The sequence below is a fragment of the Podarcis pityusensis genome, assembly GCF_964106645.2.
Source record: "Podarcis pityusensis genome assembly, chromosome: 4".
Classification (NCBI taxonomy): Eukaryota; Metazoa; Chordata; class Lepidosauria; order Squamata; family Lacertidae; genus Podarcis; species Podarcis pityusensis.
The window spans coordinates 17,403,886-17,421,241 of record NC_138027.1 but is presented as its reverse complement, the minus strand read 5'-3'; the positions used below and the strand labels follow the sequence as shown (position 1 = coordinate 17,421,241).

The 17,356-nt window shown below is 42.2% G+C and overlaps 1 protein-coding gene across 3 annotated transcripts; it reads left to right on the top strand.

Moving 5' to 3' along the window:
• Nucleotides 1-57: 57 nt before the first annotated feature.
• On the top strand, nt 58-17,110 carry FAM76B (family with sequence similarity 76 member B). 3 transcript variants are annotated; one of them, XM_081002291.1, is made up of 10 exons: nt 515-1,057; nt 3,411-3,475; nt 4,066-4,120; nt 5,105-5,260; nt 8,183-8,379; nt 10,100-10,147; nt 10,292-10,372; nt 10,945-11,080; nt 12,113-12,214; nt 13,995-17,110. In XM_081002291.1, the coding sequence occupies exons 1-10, from the start codon at nt 890-892 to the stop codon at nt 14,082-14,084; spliced, it is 1,098 nt and encodes a 365-aa protein (XP_080858417.1). In that variant the 5' UTR covers nt 515-889; the 3' UTR covers nt 14,085-17,110. The 3 variants fall into 3 exon arrangements, with proteins under 3 accessions (XP_080858418.1, XP_080858417.1, XP_080858419.1); XM_081002293.1 differs by lacking the exon at nt 515-1,057 and adding an exon at nt 1,178-1,294; XM_081002292.1 differs by lacking the exon at nt 10,292-10,372 and having other exon boundaries at nt 58-1,057.
• Nucleotides 17,111-17,356: the final 246 nt, after the last annotated feature.

The following is a 17,356-nucleotide window of genomic DNA, read 5'->3' as shown; positions in this document are numbered from 1 at the left end:
CCAACGGAACCGAGCCTCGCCCCGCCCAAGAGCAACATGTCCCCGCCCCTCCCGCGTTGCCTTTTACTGCGCGCTTGCGTCACAGAGCCGCGGCGGTGATGGACGCCCGGATTAACCAATCAGAGTTGAGAAAGAAGAAGTAGGGTGGGAAGCAGCCACAGCAGGCGCTCGGATTTATTTCCTTATTATCGCCTTGGGGTTTCAAGAGCGAGCGAATCAGAAGCCACGGCGAAGCTACGCTCCGGATTTGTTTTGTGGAGCTTTCGGAGGGTGGCAGGAGGAAGGAAGCGAACTGCTCTTATGTCCCTTCTGCGCAGGCGCAACCTAGCGAAGGCGGTTATTGCTGCGACTTTCGTATGGAAAAAAGGGCACCGGCGCCCGGCCAATGAGAGGCGGCGGCGGAGAGCGGGTTCCGCCTTATTTTATTTTTCTAATTGGTCTGGTCTTATAAATCGTGACGCAAGCACGGCGGGCGTGGGGAGCGGATGAGGGACGTCGCGCGGCTTCCCCCGCCTCCTCATTGGGCGGCGAGGTTTGAAGGCGGCCTTGCCGCGCCGCGCTGATTGGCCGAGGGCGCCGAGGCTCGCGCTCCGTCGGTTTGCTCCCTGGCTCGCGCTCGGCCTCTGTTTGCGTGAGGAGAAAGGAAGAGGAGGAGGAGGGGGGAACGGAAGGGCCTCTTGACGCGGATGCCGACACAAGGAGGAAAGCGGGCCTAAGTGGAGGAAGAAGCGGCGGCGGAGGAGCCGAAGGAACCATCAGGCGCGCGCGGGGGAGGGGAGAATCTCTCCTCTCTCTTTCTCTCTCAGTCGTTCGTTCGCTCTTGCCCGCCCGCCCTGCGGCCGGTGGTTGGTTCCTTCCCGGCTCCTTCGGCGCTGTGAAGGGAAGGCGGATGGCGGCAACATCCGGGGCCTCCGGGGTGGCGGCAGCAGCGGCCGTCGTCGGTGGTGGAGGTGGGTCCGTCGCCGCCGCCGCCGCCGCCCCGGCTCTCTACGCCTGCACCAAGTGCAACCAGCGCTACCCGTTCGAGGAGCTCTCCCAGGGACAGCAGCTCTGCAAGGTGCCGCTCCCCGGGGGCTGCGGGGGTAGGCCGGGAGGCGACGCCGAGGGAGGGAAGGGCGGCTGCGTGGGGTGGGGACGGCAGGGCAGGGCGGGCGGCCAGAGGATATCCGGCTGTTCGGCGGGACGCGCCCGCTTCCGGGGCTGAAGGGGTTTGAAGGGACGGGGCGGCCTGGAGCTCCGTTAACCCCGAAATCTCGGGGCCCCTCTAAAGCTTTTAGTGGGGCTCCCAAACTCAGTAAGTGATACATCAAACGGGGGGTCGCTGTTAACACCCAGAAAACCAACGTCCCATCCACTCCAAAGTTCTGTAGAGCCTAGAAGTGCAAATCCTGGTTTTGTAGGTTCTTTCTCTCCCCCCCCCCAACAACAACTAACTCGGAACCCCTAATTTAGGGACCCCCCCCAAAGTTCTGTAGAGCCTAGTAGTGCAAATCCTGCGTTTTGTAGTTTCTTCCCCCCCCCCAACAACTAACTCGGAACCCCTAAATTTGAGATCCCCCTCTAAACCGTTCATAGGGTATTGTAAGGGAAAACCCTGCATTTTGACCCCACAAAGCGTCTACAAAAACCCTAGGAAAGTTTTGGGGTGGGTCGGAGATTTCGGGGTTTGTAGTTAACGAAGCCGCAGCCTTGGAATTGCGAGGGGGCTGACCAAGCAGAGGAGTGAAGGCAAGGGAAGGGTTTAGCTTCAAGGACACAACGCTCCTGATAAGCTGCTGTGTGGTTTCTTTTTCACTTGGAACATTTATTCTGCACTTTTTTAAGCGAAGGAAACGTCCCTGCTGGCATCTGGTGAAGCTGAACATTGGAAAGCTCAGGAGGGATAACAGGAAGCACTTCTCTTCCATGTAGCACATAGTTAAAATTATGGGGCTCTCTTCCTCAGGGAGACAGTGATGACCACCAACTTGCATGACTTCAGAAGAGGAGAGCACTATTGAAGGCTACTAGCCATGATGGCTATCCTGTGGTTCCACAGTTGGAGGCAGCAGCAGTTCTTCTGAGTACAAGTTGAGGATAGGTCAGGTGCTCTTGCGCTTGGATCCTGATTGCCTAGCTTCCCACAGACACCTTGTTGGCCACTGTGAGAACAATATGCTGGCCTGGATGGGCAACTGGCTTGTCCCAGCAGGCTCTTTATATGTTCAGAGAAGGTGACATAGATCAGTCGCAAAACAGGCCTCGTTTTCAGGGTTACAAAGGGATGACAAGAGATTATATATGTGTCAACCCCAAAAGTTAGTCTCATTTGAGTTCAGTGATACTTGCTCTCCATGTGCCTATATGATTTCAGCCTTAGTGACTAATTCCAGGGTGATCAGTTCTTTTCAGATTACTCAGTGGGAGGTGCCAGTCTGCTACCCAAACTGCCCTGTGGTGTAGGTGTTGTGGCCCATTTGTTATGCCTGGCATGATGGTGCCACCCAGAATGTCATCACTATGAGATTCTTCCCTCTATATCATGTCATCATATTTTGCATTTGCTCTAACCCCATTCTGAACCATAGTGGATTTCCCTCCCACTGTCAGACAGTATACAGCTTTCACTACATGGTGATGGGATGGGGTTTACTATTTTCAGTGGCAATCCCTCCTCAGGGTAGTTCTGTCCTGAATTTATTATACATATTGGAAAATTTTGATGACTTTTACATTTTGACTTGTTTGTTTTGAACAGGGCAGAACCTGCAGCCCTCCAAATTATGGTTGGGCTGTAATTCCCATAGTTTCTGTCCATGGTACCTGGAGACTTAATAGCATCTGGAGGGTCTCATGTTTTCCATCACTGATTCATTACATCTTTGTCACACATTAAAAAACACACCTAAATGTGTTACTTCATCCCTTGCTTGCTGTAATGAAGAAACACCTGTTTTGGTTTTCTTTTTAAAACAGGCTATAATACTCTGGGAGCTAGCTAGTCTTGTGGCACAAGCTTTCATAGGCAATCAAAGTACTCATAGATCATTGCTTGTTACAGCAGCTATGTGACAGATTCTACTTGCAGGAGTCCACGGTAAAGATACTTAGTTTTGCAGCATTAACAGTCAGTGGGTTTTTAATTAGTTATCTTAAATTCCATCTCTTAAACCCAGCTTATAATCAAGCAATAAAGCACTTTATATTGCAATCTTATGATGGTGACATAGACTGTATAATAAGTCAGATCAGGAATTCTCTTGCCCTGTAGTTTGCAGCCACATATGGAAAGCCAAAGTGACTTGGAACAACTGTAACTTATACATGGGAGCACCATGGAATGTCTACAGAGCAAATAAGATAAAATGAGATGAATTTATTGTGTCAGTAGTTTCTCTATAGTAAAACAATTTTGACTTTTTTTTGTCTAGGAATGTCGCATTGCACATCCCATGGTAAAATGTACTTACTGTCGATCAGAGTTTCAACAAGAGAGGTAAGTCTTTTTCATGTTATTTCACACTTGTAAACTATAAGCTATTACTTGAAAACTGCTATATGCCCCATAAATGTAATGCTGGTCAGTCAAATTCCACATGCAGTTTACCTTGAATTATATGGCTAAAAGTCACCCACGTATTGGGGAAAATGTTGTCTGCCTACCCTGGTCCCATGAAGGAGGCAAAAGAGCAAGGCAGAATAAAGAAGAGCCTCTGGTGAGCAACTTGTGCCACCTTTTTGGAGAACTAGAGTTCTTTTAGAAGAAGAGTTTGGATTTGATATCCCACTTTATCATTACCCAAAGGAGTCTCAAAGCGGCTAACATTCTCCTTTCCCTTCCTCCCCCACAACAAACACTCTGTGAAGTGAGTGGGGCTGAGAGACTTCAAAGAAGTGTGACTAGCCCAAGGTCACCCAGCAGCTGCATGTGGAGGAGCGGAGACACAAACCTGGATCACCAGATGACAAGTCTACCGCTCTTAACCACTACACCACACTGGCTTTTAAGGGCCTGTCCTGAATATGGGTACTTCTCCTGTGTAACTAAGTATTTGAAAAACTGGATTTTATTTCCTTTTCTTTTAGCAAAACCAACACAATATGCAAGAAGTGTGCCCAAAATGTAAAGCAATTTGGAACGGTGAGTTAATTCTGGATCTTTTTTGTGACTGGGCTGCTAAATTCATAGTCAGGCCTACAGAGACTTATTCAAATTTGGATTTAAGAAAATAACAACAACTATGACATTTTATTCCACACTGGTTGAAGTTGCCTTTGCATAAAGTTTTAAATATGTACGTGCTGAAGAGTGGAACCCCGGTATTCTTGAGAGCTACAGGCTGTGAAGAAAACCAGACTTGAGCGCAGGTCTTGCTCTAAGGTTGACTGAACACTGGTTATGACTCATAATTGTACCTACCATGTGGCAGTATGGGCAGCCAGGAAGATGCACTTTGCAGCCTCCATTGTATCTTTAAGCAGCTGGCTGTAATAGCCTTTTTGGATAGTCTAGAGATTGCTTACTTTCACTGTAGGAGAAGGGTCCACAAAGAAGAGCCTATTGGATCAGGACAGTGACCCATCTTCTCCAGTGTCCTCACAAAAGCCAACCAGATGCCTGTGGAAAGCCCACAAGCAGGAACTGAGCACAAGAGTACTCTCCCCTCTTGCAGTGTTCAGCAACTAGTATTCGGAAGCATTCTGCCTCTGACCATAGAGGCAGAGCACAGTCATTGTGCTTGATAGCAATTGATAGCCTAATTCACCATGAAAATACATTGACTCCATAGCTGCAGTTCCATAATTATAACGGAAATGCTCTGTATTACTGTTTTTTTTTTTATTAAGCAGTTTATACATTTTCCTAAATAAAAAGAAACAAATTTTAGTTAGCAAAATAATGTTTTCCCCACAGCTTACATCAGGAAAGTTTAAAGAAACTTTGAACCAGTTAATAAAATGTAACATAGTTTCAAGCATGTAACTACTAAGTGAAGTCTGTCTAAATGAGCTTGTATAAAAGCAGTTTTACTTTTTCTTCAGTGACTCTAAGCCATTTTTGCATAAAATGTTGACATATTGAAACAAGGAGTGGCATTCTTAATTTGTTGTTCTTTTTCTTCAGCCGAAACCTTGCCAATACTGTAACATCATTGCAGCGTTTATTGGCACAAAATGTCAGCGCTGCACGAACTCTGAGAAGAAATATGGACCCCCTCAAACATGTGAACAATGCAAGCAGCAATGTGCTTTTGATCGCAAAGAGGAAGGAAGAAGAAAGGTATAGCTTTGTCTTGCTGCTACTCATACTTGGTCTCAAAGTGGTAACTGGATGATGAACAACATCGTATTGTTGTATTTTGAATCGCACTTGTAGCATTTGTGCGCACTCCCCCACCTCCCCAACCTGCCCTACTTGTCCGGCAAGACCCAGCTGAGAGAGAGAGAGGGGTGCACAGAAGCGTTTTCAGAACACAAACCAAACAAACAGTAGTTGCTGCCACCACTTCCTTATCTTAGAACAGCCCAGAAAAGTAACCTAAGGAAGGAGATTACTCTTCAGCATTACTGGGCTGCCCCACCCCGCGTCGCTTTACCATGGCACAGACAGAAATCCAACAGGTTCAGGTAGGCGACTAAGTGGTCAGGTGCTGGTTTAGCTTCCCCGACAGAAAGGCACAAAAGACAGAAACAGGAAAAAGTCCTTTTTCCAGAATTTATTAAAAAACAAGATTATTCAAACATAAAAGTTTGCACATCTCTTACAAATCCCAAACAGACAATAAAAACATTGTTTAGTATCGCTAACTACAGAACACACTCACAACGAGAACCGGCATCAGGGCAGGCCCCCTCTGCATGACAATGGTCTCAACATGGCAAAGTAGGTTAGGTGAGGCGGCTGCGAATTGCAAGTCGGATTCCTAAGGTTTTATCCCCTTTGAACCCGCGTGAATCCCAAACTCAAAGGCCAATCGGTTCTTTAGATTAATTAGCAATTCGCCAATGGTTGCATAGAAGGACGATAACTCAAACTTGTTAGGGGAATTGGCAGCTGAATCCTGTTTATCCCAAGACCTTGAAAACGAAAGGCCATCCTCCCTTATTCTCAGACACACACCAGATTCCCCTTCTTGTTGTAATAAGGCTCGATGACCTTGTTCACACAGAAACGGCATCTCAGATAGCCAGATGTCAAGACTACAAATCAACTATGAGCCTCCCTCCTGCAGCTGGAGAAGATAACTTATTCACACTCCCAAAGACACTAAGTTTGCATTTAAAGAAGCAGACACACATTCCCCAGTGTTTGGCTCTCCCACAATGCTCTTCTTAGGCATGAGCCAAAGTTTTAACTTGCTAAGATTTCCCAACATCACTATAGCACTAATGGTCTATCAGAGTGCTGTTCATTGATCCCTGAAACTGTAAACCACATGTGGAGAATGGGGTCCCCCAACTCAGGCATACTTTGCTCATGAGCCTTTCCTCCAGGAAACACAGATCCCACTTCTGACACCAGTGTTGGTCTCAGAATTTGAGCGGTGTGAGAGTCCAGGGGTTCCAGGCACACTTACCTAGGGTCCATGTTTACTTAAGTCATGTAACTGGATGCTACCTGCACCTCTGGCATGAGGTGTTCTAGAAGAAACCTTTAGTCAGTTTTAAGTGAAGGCTTCCGAATAATTATGGAGAAATAGAATTTATATTATGTATTTGTATTACTCTTCAGTTATCAGTTTATATAGCATCACTTGACTGCTGATCCATGAAAAAATTCGAACTCACAGAACAGTAAACAAGATAATTGAAAGTATGCCTTTTGATAGTTGTTTTCAGAGGCTATAAAACACTGGCATCTAGTCTGCCCAATTGTTATTGATGGAACATAATATATTATCATTTTTATTTCACCATTCTTTCATAATCTTTTGTAGATTATCAGACAGTCTCCCAGCTTAGGCACTGACCAGTCTCAGACCTAGCTATTTCAGCATGGTTGCTTGTCATCCATATTCGGACAATACAGTGGTGCCTCGCAAGACGAAATTAATTCGTTCCGCGAGTTTTGTCGTCTTGCGATTTTTTTCGTCTTGCGAAGCACGGTGTCGGAAAAGTTTTGGAAAAGCTTCAAAAATCACCAAAGTCTTCAAAAACCTCAAAAAAGGCTACCACACCGCGTGCTATGAGTTGCTCCTCGAAGTCAAGTCGCAACTGTATTAACGGTTTTAAGAAAAAGGAAACAAACTTGCAAGACGTTTCCGTCTTGCGAAGCAAGCCCATAGGGAAAATCGTCTTGCGAAGCAACTCAAAAAACCAAAAACCCTTTCGTTTTGCAAGTTTTCCGTCTTGCGAGGCATTCGTCTTGCGAGGTACCACTGTACCCCATTGTTGCTGCAAGTGGTCTCTTAGATTGCATTTATTTTATTACAGTATAGTGAGTATTCATATATTAGAGTTTAGAGTAGACTCTTGGATAAAGCCTACTGAGAACCTTTTCTTCCAAGATGCTAGCTGGCAACCAGTTGGGATGGTGGATCCTAGATAAATCATTGGCCAAGTCTGAGGAGAGCTGTGGGGTATCCTGGAAATTGGCTGAAAGACAAAATGATACAGGGGAGATACATCCAATGTCAGTTATAGTCTAGATAGATCCATTGAAAGTTCATTGATTTCAGTAGGTCTACCACTTGAGAATGAAATGATTATGTGTTGGATCCTAATACCCCTTGAGAGGGGTTTCACTCCTGACACTCTTAACGGAAGAGGCAAGGCAATTTTTACAGATTCCTCTTTCCCTTCCAGCTTCTGAAAATAGAAACCTTGAGAATAGTGTGGGACACGGCACTGCTTGATAAAGGTTATGGGAGTTTTTGCAAAAATGTTCTTTTCCCTTCCTTTAGTGGGGCCTCTGCTGGATCAAGAGCCCTTCTGTCCATGGAAGAGGCCTTTTATATCTTGACACGTGTGCTCACCTAAAGGAAATAGGTTGCAATATTTTTCACCCAGTTTTCAGCAGAATGTCCGGTATGTTTAATTTTACATGCTGCTGTTCTGTACTATGCATTTTTAACTTGTTTGTATTAAGATGTGTGCAAAAAGAATGACAGCAGAAGTATTTGATAATTTTATTTTGGCTGTTGTATGTCTTTTTAGCACTGAGTACGTGTAACATAACTTGCTGCGAATGATTTCCCAAAAGGTTGATGGGAAGCTGTTGTGTTGGCTCTGTACGCTGTCCTACAAGAGAGTACTGCAGAAGACCAAGGAACAGCGGAAGAGCTTAGGGTCTTCACATTCTAATTCCTCCTCCACATCACTTACTGAAAAAGACCAGCATCATTTGAAACACCAGCGCCATCGCCATCACCACCACCGTCACAGCAGCGGCCATCACAAGTAAGTTTTGTGAAACTTGTGGAATAGAGGCCGTACCTGTATTCTCTGAAACTAAATCAAGATACAGTAAAAACTTTGCTGCTAAATTGGTAGATTTAATCTATTGCACTTAAAACTTATTTCTGCTATTAATATTTCCTTAGGTTGAAAGTGTGGGATGGCAGATAGGGACTTGGGTGTAAGAATGTTTCTTTATATAGGCTAGGATCCAAGGATCTGCCCAACTGGTTCCAATTGTCCAAGGGAGCTTTGGGTTTGTTTTCTTGAAAAAGAAGCTTCCCACATAGCAAATTGTTTTGCAAACCTAAGAGAGGTTTCAAAATAACAGGGCCTGTTATTGAAAGAAAGTCACATTTCCGATTGCGCAACATCCTGCCATAACTTTTAGAGACCATATGTGTATAGCTGGGAGTCTGTGTTGTTTTTGTAGAACACAAAACCTATATGAAACAGTAACAGTTTAGAAACATTTGAGTTGCAAGCTGAACTCTCACTTCTAATGCTGTTGCTAATACACATAGCTAGGCATGGCCCCTTTCTGAATGAAGAAGAGATGCATAAATGCACCAGAATCATAGAATTGTAGAATTGGAAAGGACTCCAAGGTTCACTTAGTCCAGCCTCCTGCAGTGCAGCAATATCAGCTAAAGCATCCATGACAGATGGCCGTCCAGTCTCTGCACATTCCAAATAAGATACATTGTGGTTGAAGAGAGATTTCACTTGTCATGAGAAAATGAAAATGCTAGCTCATTGTGCTAATAGATGTTGCCCAGCGGCTTCCATTTTCATTCTGCTGTACATCAGCTGCTTTCAATACCATCAGTATTTTATTTATTATTTTATTATACTTGTATCTTATTGTGAAACTTCAGGTAGTGTACCTAGTTTTCCAGGAAGTCTTCCATCCAGGCACTGACCCAGACTTAGACCTTCTTGGCTTCAGCCCCCCACTTCCAGCTAATCACCCTCTCTCTGCTTGTCAGATGAGCAGTCTCATGACCAGGGAGAAGGTGATTTGCATCACCACAGTGCAGTGACTGTGTCAGTGTTTTTATTTTTGTTGCGCCATTAAAATCGGAGGGGGTAGTGGCAAACAAATTTGTTTGGGACCAGATCAGGGGTTAGCCTTCCCTGATTTAGGGTTTCAGAAAATGTTCCTGTTCAAAAGCTTTTGGGAAATTAGTGTACTTCCTTTGGTCTGGGGAGTCTCCATGCTATTCTTTAGCTTCATGAAACTGCTTGAAAAGGTTATCTGGATGAGTGAAGTATGGTGCCATCAGTGTATGGGTGCCATCCCAACTCTCCTTCTGATTCCTCAAAGACAGTGAGGAGGTTGTTAATCCACATCCAGCACATCACAGTATGATAATTAATCCAGACAAGACAGAAGTAACTAAAATACCAGATTCATGGGAGTACTTGTAGACCTGCCGCTGCTCTTGGAAGGTCAAGTGATTGTGGCCAGCAGTACTTTTGCATAGCTGTGCCTGGAGTTCTGCTTGCAGTCTTCCCTGGAAAAGACAGGTTTGCCCTTTGTTAGGCAAGCTTTGGTTGCATCCATATAGGATTGCAGTGTGCTATTATATATGTGGCTACCTCTGAAGAATATTCAGAACTGGTAGCCGTACGTAAAATAGGGCTTTTGCTTTTCCCCCCCTTTTTTCAAACCATGATTGAGGTGGCCATTCTTAAGCCTATTGCACATTCTGCATTTCAGAATCAGCAGTCTGAGTCCAGAGCAAGATCAGGGATTGTGGAAACAGAGGTAAATGTTGACTATTAAAAAAAAAAACAATTTGTAAGTCCAGCCTGTTCCTTACTTTGTCAAATTATTTAGAAATCTATGTACATGCTGTTTTGTGTAAATGTAGATGTATAAGTCATACAGATTGTGTTGGCGTCTTTTCAGCCATAAATCCTCTGCAGCTACTCAGAATGAAACTCCAAAGAAAAAGCCCAAAATGGAATCCAAGCCATCTAATGGAGATAGGTAAAAATATGGCCTTCCTTACAGTTTTTCCCATTGAAATTATTGTTCGTTTTCCTTTTCTTTTTCATTTTATTCTGAAAAAGTCAACATGACTTCATATTTTGGCCATATGCCTTGGTGTAAATTTTAGTGGAAAATGATGGCTCTACACTCCTTATTCTGGAGGTTTTGGGGGTAATCAACTAAAATATAGCAGAAGGAAAACAGCCCAACATGCAGCGCATCTAGGAGCAACAGTTCAGTTATTTGTAGCTATAAACCTGCTTTGATTTGGTTCTTACTGACAAGCTTTGTTCCATGTGCATTTTGTTAGGTGAGAGAGATTGTATACAACAGTCTCTGACAAACAGTTGGAATTTGTGTAAAAGGCTGCTTCATTTAGAAAGTCAGAAGCTAATGCTTAATTATATTTCTGCAGGTATTGATAATGTTTGCCATTAATAAGCTAATTTGCTAGTTTCATCTATTTCTGTCAAGTACTTTTTTTCCCATTAGGACGTTTGTGAAACTGATTCAAAAACATACAGTTTCCCCCCCTCATTTAATCACAGCCCACACTTTTTGTTTTACAGTAGTTCTATAAATCAGTCAGCAGACAGCGGAGGTACTGACAACTTTGTCCTCATTAGTCAGCTGAAAGAAGAAGTGATGTCACTGAAACGCCTCTTGCAGCAAAGAGATCAAACAATTCTGGAAAAAGATAAAAAGGTAAAAGCCTTAACTCACAAGTAGCTATTTTGTAAATGTTCTAGTTCCAAATGAAATAAGCATTACAAATATGAATTAAGCAACCCAAACCCAGAGTTCATTTGGAATGCATTTTGGTCATATGTTACTCGAAATAATTATATTTAGATGAACTTTTTTGTCCACAAGGGGCCAATTTTATCTTCTTCCTCCACAGTATGCCCTCCTCCCCAGCTGGCCAGAACCTACCCTGGCTAAGGTTTGATGCTGAGAAAGGGTAGGAGTAGTTGAGGCCTCCAGGTTATAGGACAGTATATAAATTCAATTAATAATAATTAATAATAATAATAAGCTAAACCCGCACACATAATGCTGTATCCTCATCATTTCTGCCCATCAAACAATTGCTTTTGGGGGAAAGGGAGGGTGAGCTGTTGTGGTATTAGCCAGAGGTAATAGTTTCCCAAGTGCACCTGATACATTGTAACATATTTGTAGTTTATATGGGTTACTCTGGATGCTTTGGAAGTCCTTCTCTCTCAATCCTTTCCCCATATTGAGCTTGCATTCATTGAGAGGTAGGTTGGAGTTTACACTCCAAATCCATAGTTTCCACCATTTGGGGGCATCTTAACTGCCACACAGCTTCATTGTATTTTGCTCTCTTCCCAAGAGAGAAGTGTAGTGCCTGGCTTACAAGTGTGTTGTGAAGGAGGTGATCTCTTACTTGCACATCTGGGAATAACTGCTGTATGGTTTATTTATTTTTTCTTAACTGTGTATGTAAGGACAATAACCTGGACTATGCCAAGTAAAAATGTTTAGACAACATTCTGTCTTACGGATATACTCAGCTTACTTTGTTTGTGCAGATATAATATTTAATGCTATGCATTGTTTTCATTACTAGTCTTCAAATCGGTGGAAGAAATTGCTTTTTTGTCTTTTAAAAAGTTCATCTGACAGACACCAGGAATCTATCTTGTTGATGTGAGGGTTATCTTTAAAGGAGGTCTGGAACAGTATTTTAAAGATCTCCATTCTTTTTCCTAGTTGACAGAGCTGAAGGCAGACTTTCAGTACCAAGAGTCCAACTTGAGAACAAAGATGAACAGCATGGAGAGAGCTCATAAAGAAACTGTGGAACAGCTACAGGTAAGCACCGCAATTGTTCACAGACAACATTATTGGGCTAAGGACTTGGGGAGCAATCAAAACCTAGGATCTACTGGGACGGGTGAGTTAGGATTCGGTTGCTCTCCCAGTGTAAGCACCACATCCAAGCTTAGCTGGAGACACGCTGGCATAATTCCTTCAGCTGGGGCTCAGCTGACTGAACCATGTTTTTACACTGACATAAGCCCTGAAAAATGGGGATTGGTGAGGGTGCTGCCAGGCAGGGGAGACATATGAAGGATCCTAACTGTTTAGCTTGATCACACGACCTGGCAGAGCTTATGCTGGCAAAAAGGGAGGTGCAATTCAAACACTCTTTTTATGACTTGTTTTTTCCTCTTCGAGGCTTAGGCCAGCTCAGTGAGTAGTAGCACTGCTGAACAGAGTTTGGAATTGGGGTAATTTATGCAAGTTTAACCAAACTGCGGGAGGCAGTGGAAGACAGGAGTGCCTGGCGTGCTCTGGTCCATGGGGTCACGAAGAGTTGGACATGACTAAACAACTAAACAACAACAACAAATGCAAGTTTAACTTAAGCTGGTGTCAGTTTAGTCAGCTTCCTATGCTTATGATAGTTCTGTTATATATAATTTATATAAGAACAAATGGTCACGAGATAGGCACCTTTTGAATTCACTCTTCTTGAACTATCAATATCATACCCCAAGATAGCACTGAATTCTGGCATCACACCAAGAAGAGGAACCCACAGGCCTCTGCAGATATTGAACTTCACAAACTGGATCTCTAGTCATCCCAGCATTGATGAAGAGTAGATTGTAATTGATCATCGTAACAATGTTTGCATTTTTTTTATCCATAAACGCTCAGCAGTGAAATAATTAGCAAAGCTTACATCAGTTAGGTCCCATTGATTGACTTTCAGTAACAGGGGTCTAACTTGAACAGGATTCATCATGAGATTTTGATATGTTTTACCAGTTGTACTAAAGTTGTTATTCCCCATTTTTGTTTTCAGCTATAGCAACTAAAGACATTGGCTTAAAGCTAGCTAGCTAGGAGAGCTGCTTTGGTGCAAATCTGTTTCACCTGCACCTTAAGTGTTGTACACAGCCGTGTCTGTGTTTTATAGAGAGGGACTTGATTGTGATGAATGGTGGTCATGTTTGCCTGGATAACTTCCTAGGCTGCTAGTGCTGAAATAGCCTCTGCTTTTTAGTGTGTTTCTTTAGGTGAAATCAACATTCCAATCTCTTCACACAGTGTAAAGCTCCAGCTGACTCCCAAAGAATCACAAATTAGCCACATTATTAAACTGGGGGACGGACGGACAGAGAGAGCTTTGGACAGTGTCATGTTGAGATAGCTTTCCATTTAAGCATCCGTCTGTCTGAAAATGTGCTTTAAGGCCCTTCTTTAAAAATATCAAAATGAAAGCTATCTAATAATACAGTATTTTTACTTTAAGATCTAATGAATGCTCTTGATAGGGTTCCAAAAAGGACTCGAGACATCTATTTCTCAAGCATCACCTCATCATACCAAACAGTTTGCAATAGGATTGGGGTGGGGGAGGAGCTGGAGTACCAAAACCCTTGGGCCGAACCTTACATAGCTCTTTGGATCCGTGGCTTTGAGCCCTTTTCAGCAGCACAGGCGTTCGCCTACATCTGTTAGACATTTCTGCAACTACCATGGGAATGGTGTAAAGAGGGAAGTGGAGCATTGTCCAACATTGCATGGCAATGTATGTACGATACAACCTACAGAATTATAAGGGTTGTGTTGTTTTTTGCAGGCAAAAAACAGAGAACTGCTCAAACAAGTTGCGGCTTTATCAAAAGGCAAGAAGTTTGACAAGAGTGGGAGCATACTCACATCTCCATGAAGTGCTGGCTGTTTGCATGGGTGTTAATATTCAAAAGGTAAATGACTCTGTGGAAACTCCTTAGAAGCCTGTGTAGTGGAAAAAAGGAATATTTTTGCACACAGAGTAGTTGGCATGTTTCCTACACCTTTTTGTAACTGATAATGCAGTGGAACTCCCCCCCCCCCTTTTTAAGTTTAAGCCATTTGGATTAAAATACTTCAGCTGGCTTGAAGAATGCTTTTTAAAAAGAATTTATACAGGAGAGGACTTCTTGCCAGTTACTGGTAATCAGTAAGAGTGCTCTTATTTTTAACCACATCATGCAATAACATATGCAAGGCAGCAGTTTGAGGGAGCGGTCCATCAAGTATGGCTATTGTGCAGAATCATTAATCTAAATTGGATTTATACAGGACACCTAGGCAAAAGCAGAACTTACCCAGGAGCTGGGCAGATCCACATCAAGAAAAATAATGGTCAACCGTATCAGTATTCCAGCAACAACTAGCTTGGAAACAGAAACTGGAGCACTAAATGCCTGACAATTGTGCATTATCTTTTGGTCAAAATAAGAGTACGTTGAAAGTCTAAAATCATGGTGCTTTTATGACAAGAAGCTTATTACCTATAAATATGTAAAAGAATTTTAACAGTTCTATTCTTAGTGATAACTGGTGTTTTACATTTCTTGTGATAGAAATTTAAAGAGATATTCCCTATTGTAAGTATCTGAACAAAACGTGTTTTTTGGAAATTTACTGTAGACTTTTTCTCTTGCAAGTGCCTTTTCTCCTAACTGTTTATTATTTATAGGAATGTTGGTATTTTGTATATAAAGTTTTTCTTTTTTTAAAAAAAAATCATGTTTAAATGTTCCTTTGTGGATGTATATAAATAAATGTATGTACAGAATAATCAGATGTTAAGATCAGAGTTGTTTAGGATGCTAGAGAAGGTGTTAAGATCTGGCAGGAAAGGAATATTGGCTGTACATAATTGTAACAGATTTGTCTGTGTAGAAGGTGTTTGTCTTAACTCATGTTGTGCCTAACTTAATTCCCCCCCCCCACACACACACTAAACTGTAGGGCTTCTAAAATATATTTCACCTTTTATCTCAGTGCTAATTTGCATAATATTCCCTGTGGCATGTTCTAAATTGAATGACGCAGGAACAGTATTTGAGCTAATGTAACTCTTTGGCAATTTCTTTTAATAACATTTCATCGTACTATGCCTTTTTAAACTGCTGGGGGAATATGCCTTTTTATTTCTCAAGAGTGAAACAAACACCCCCCACACAAACAGCTTCACATTGCTAAGGGTGCAGTCACACTGTTCTGGGACAGGTTACCCAGGAGCCAATAGAAATGGCCCCAGAGAAGCTCTCACATGGGACAAAAAACGCCAGCCCCATGGACCCTCACTTGGCTTTGCTGTCTGTGGGCCAGCCATGTAGTCAAGTGGGATCAGTACAGGATGAAGAATCATGTACCCAGCAGGAATTGGACAAATCTCTTAAGACAAGTATCTCATTCCTCAATAAAGAGCCTGATGCTGGCATTCAGAAAGTCCTATGGGAAGCTGCAGGATTCCATGGAAACATAAATAACAGCATACAAAGTTCTCTGAAAGGCGGGCAGCTTGCCCATCACTACTGATCTCAAGCTGCAGGAAGTGTATTACATGTGCTCTATATGTACTCCCAGTTTGTTCCGAGGAATTAAGCCCATAAAGTCTGGTCAGCATTGCACAAGCCCAACTGTGCATCCCTAGAACAAGTCCCAGGATTCTGAATAAACCATCAGAGTTCAGTAATAGACAGGCAGACATCCCTCAGCAGAATGTGGAAAGCAATACCCGAAGGTAGGAAGTTTCAGGTCCCTGTCTTACATTTCTTCAGATTTTTTTTTTTTTTAATGTTCCCTTTGGGAGTTACGATATGAATTACTATATGATATGAATTCATTCCAGAAGGCATGGTCTCATCAGCTTAAAAATGAAGCTGCTTTTCCATAAAATGGAAATCCTATTTGATTCAAAGGTGCTCAAGTTACTATCAAGTTACTTAAAAGAATAACGTGCGCTTCAGCTAGCGTTAATGTGTTGTTTTTGGACCTCCAGCTACCTGAAGATTGGGAGGATTTGTTCCCAACAGACTACTGAATAATGTAATTTGAAAGAAAAAAAAAGCTGCTTTCTACAATATTGAGGATTATTTTTAATTTTTTGTATACTAGACGAACTTTGTAAATTTATAAATACTATTTGATTATCTTAACATGATAAAACAGCGAGGGTAGAATATACTGCTGCTATCCTATTGGACTGTTTAATCATTGAGAAGGTTTTTTTTTTCATTACTTACTTGCATTTCAGAGTATTTTGATACTTTTTCCAGTCAAATGACTACCTGTCACTGGTAGATTTGGGTGGTTTTTTAAATACAAAAACCTGCCAGAACTTTTACCATGAATCTGATTCACTTTCTGATCAAATCATTCTCATTGAAACCTGCTTATGCTGCAACAGGAACATTCTAGAAAAAGAGACCCAGCATTTTAATTTTTAACTGCCAGAGCTGTACAAATCCTAGTATGGACTCATTTAGGGACTTTACAGTGTTTGAAGAGAAATCACTCTGGTTTTACAAGTTTCATACCCTCTCTTCACTTGGGAGTTTTTAAGGCTAGGAACTAGCAAATGAAATCCTGGAGTTGTAGCTATCTTCACAATGAACTTTTTAATGTAGATTTTGAGGGTGATACATTGTACTATAATGTTCATTTAAGTCAGTTTTCCAATTGTTAATTAGCATTGAACAAAACCTTTCACTTGGGCTTCAGTTATTTATGTATTTTAAGCCTGTGAATATTGCAGTTTCTTTTTAGTTAGAAAGTATGCCCATTCTGAGGTGAAGCTGTTCAGCTTGCTACATGTGTATATACTGTTGAAATTCTGTACTGGCACACAATTGACAGTTGACATTTTTGTACTTTTTTTCTAAATCCAATATTTCACAATAAAAGCTTGTTAAAACATCATTATGCACCTCTTCTATTTTTTATTATTTATTTTTTATTAAAGATTTTTTTGGTTTACAAAAGTACATGCCTTGTCTCTTTTTCAGATTGTACGTTCTCTTACAAATCAGTTACATTTGTTGTGAGGCATTAGTGTTGAGTACAGTATAAGGTTGGGGGAGAGGAGAGGTGGGGTGTTTAAATAATGTAAATGTGGGGTTTGGGGTCAGCGTCAACTGGGTAGGTTCTCTTTCTATTGGTTTATTA

Coding starts and splice junctions, on each gene's coding strand:
- FAM76B (XM_081002291.1), top strand. CDS start 890: ATGGCGGCAACATCCGGGGCCTCCGGGGTGGCGGCAGCAGCGGCCGTC. Junction 3,476..4,065: donor TCAGAGTTTCAACAAGAGAG/GTAAGTCTTTTT, acceptor CTTTTCTTTTAG/CAAAACCAACACAATATGCA. Junction 8,380..10,099: donor CACAGCAGCGGCCATCACAA/GTAAGTTTTGTG, acceptor TCTGCATTTCAG/AATCAGCAGTCTGAGTCCAG.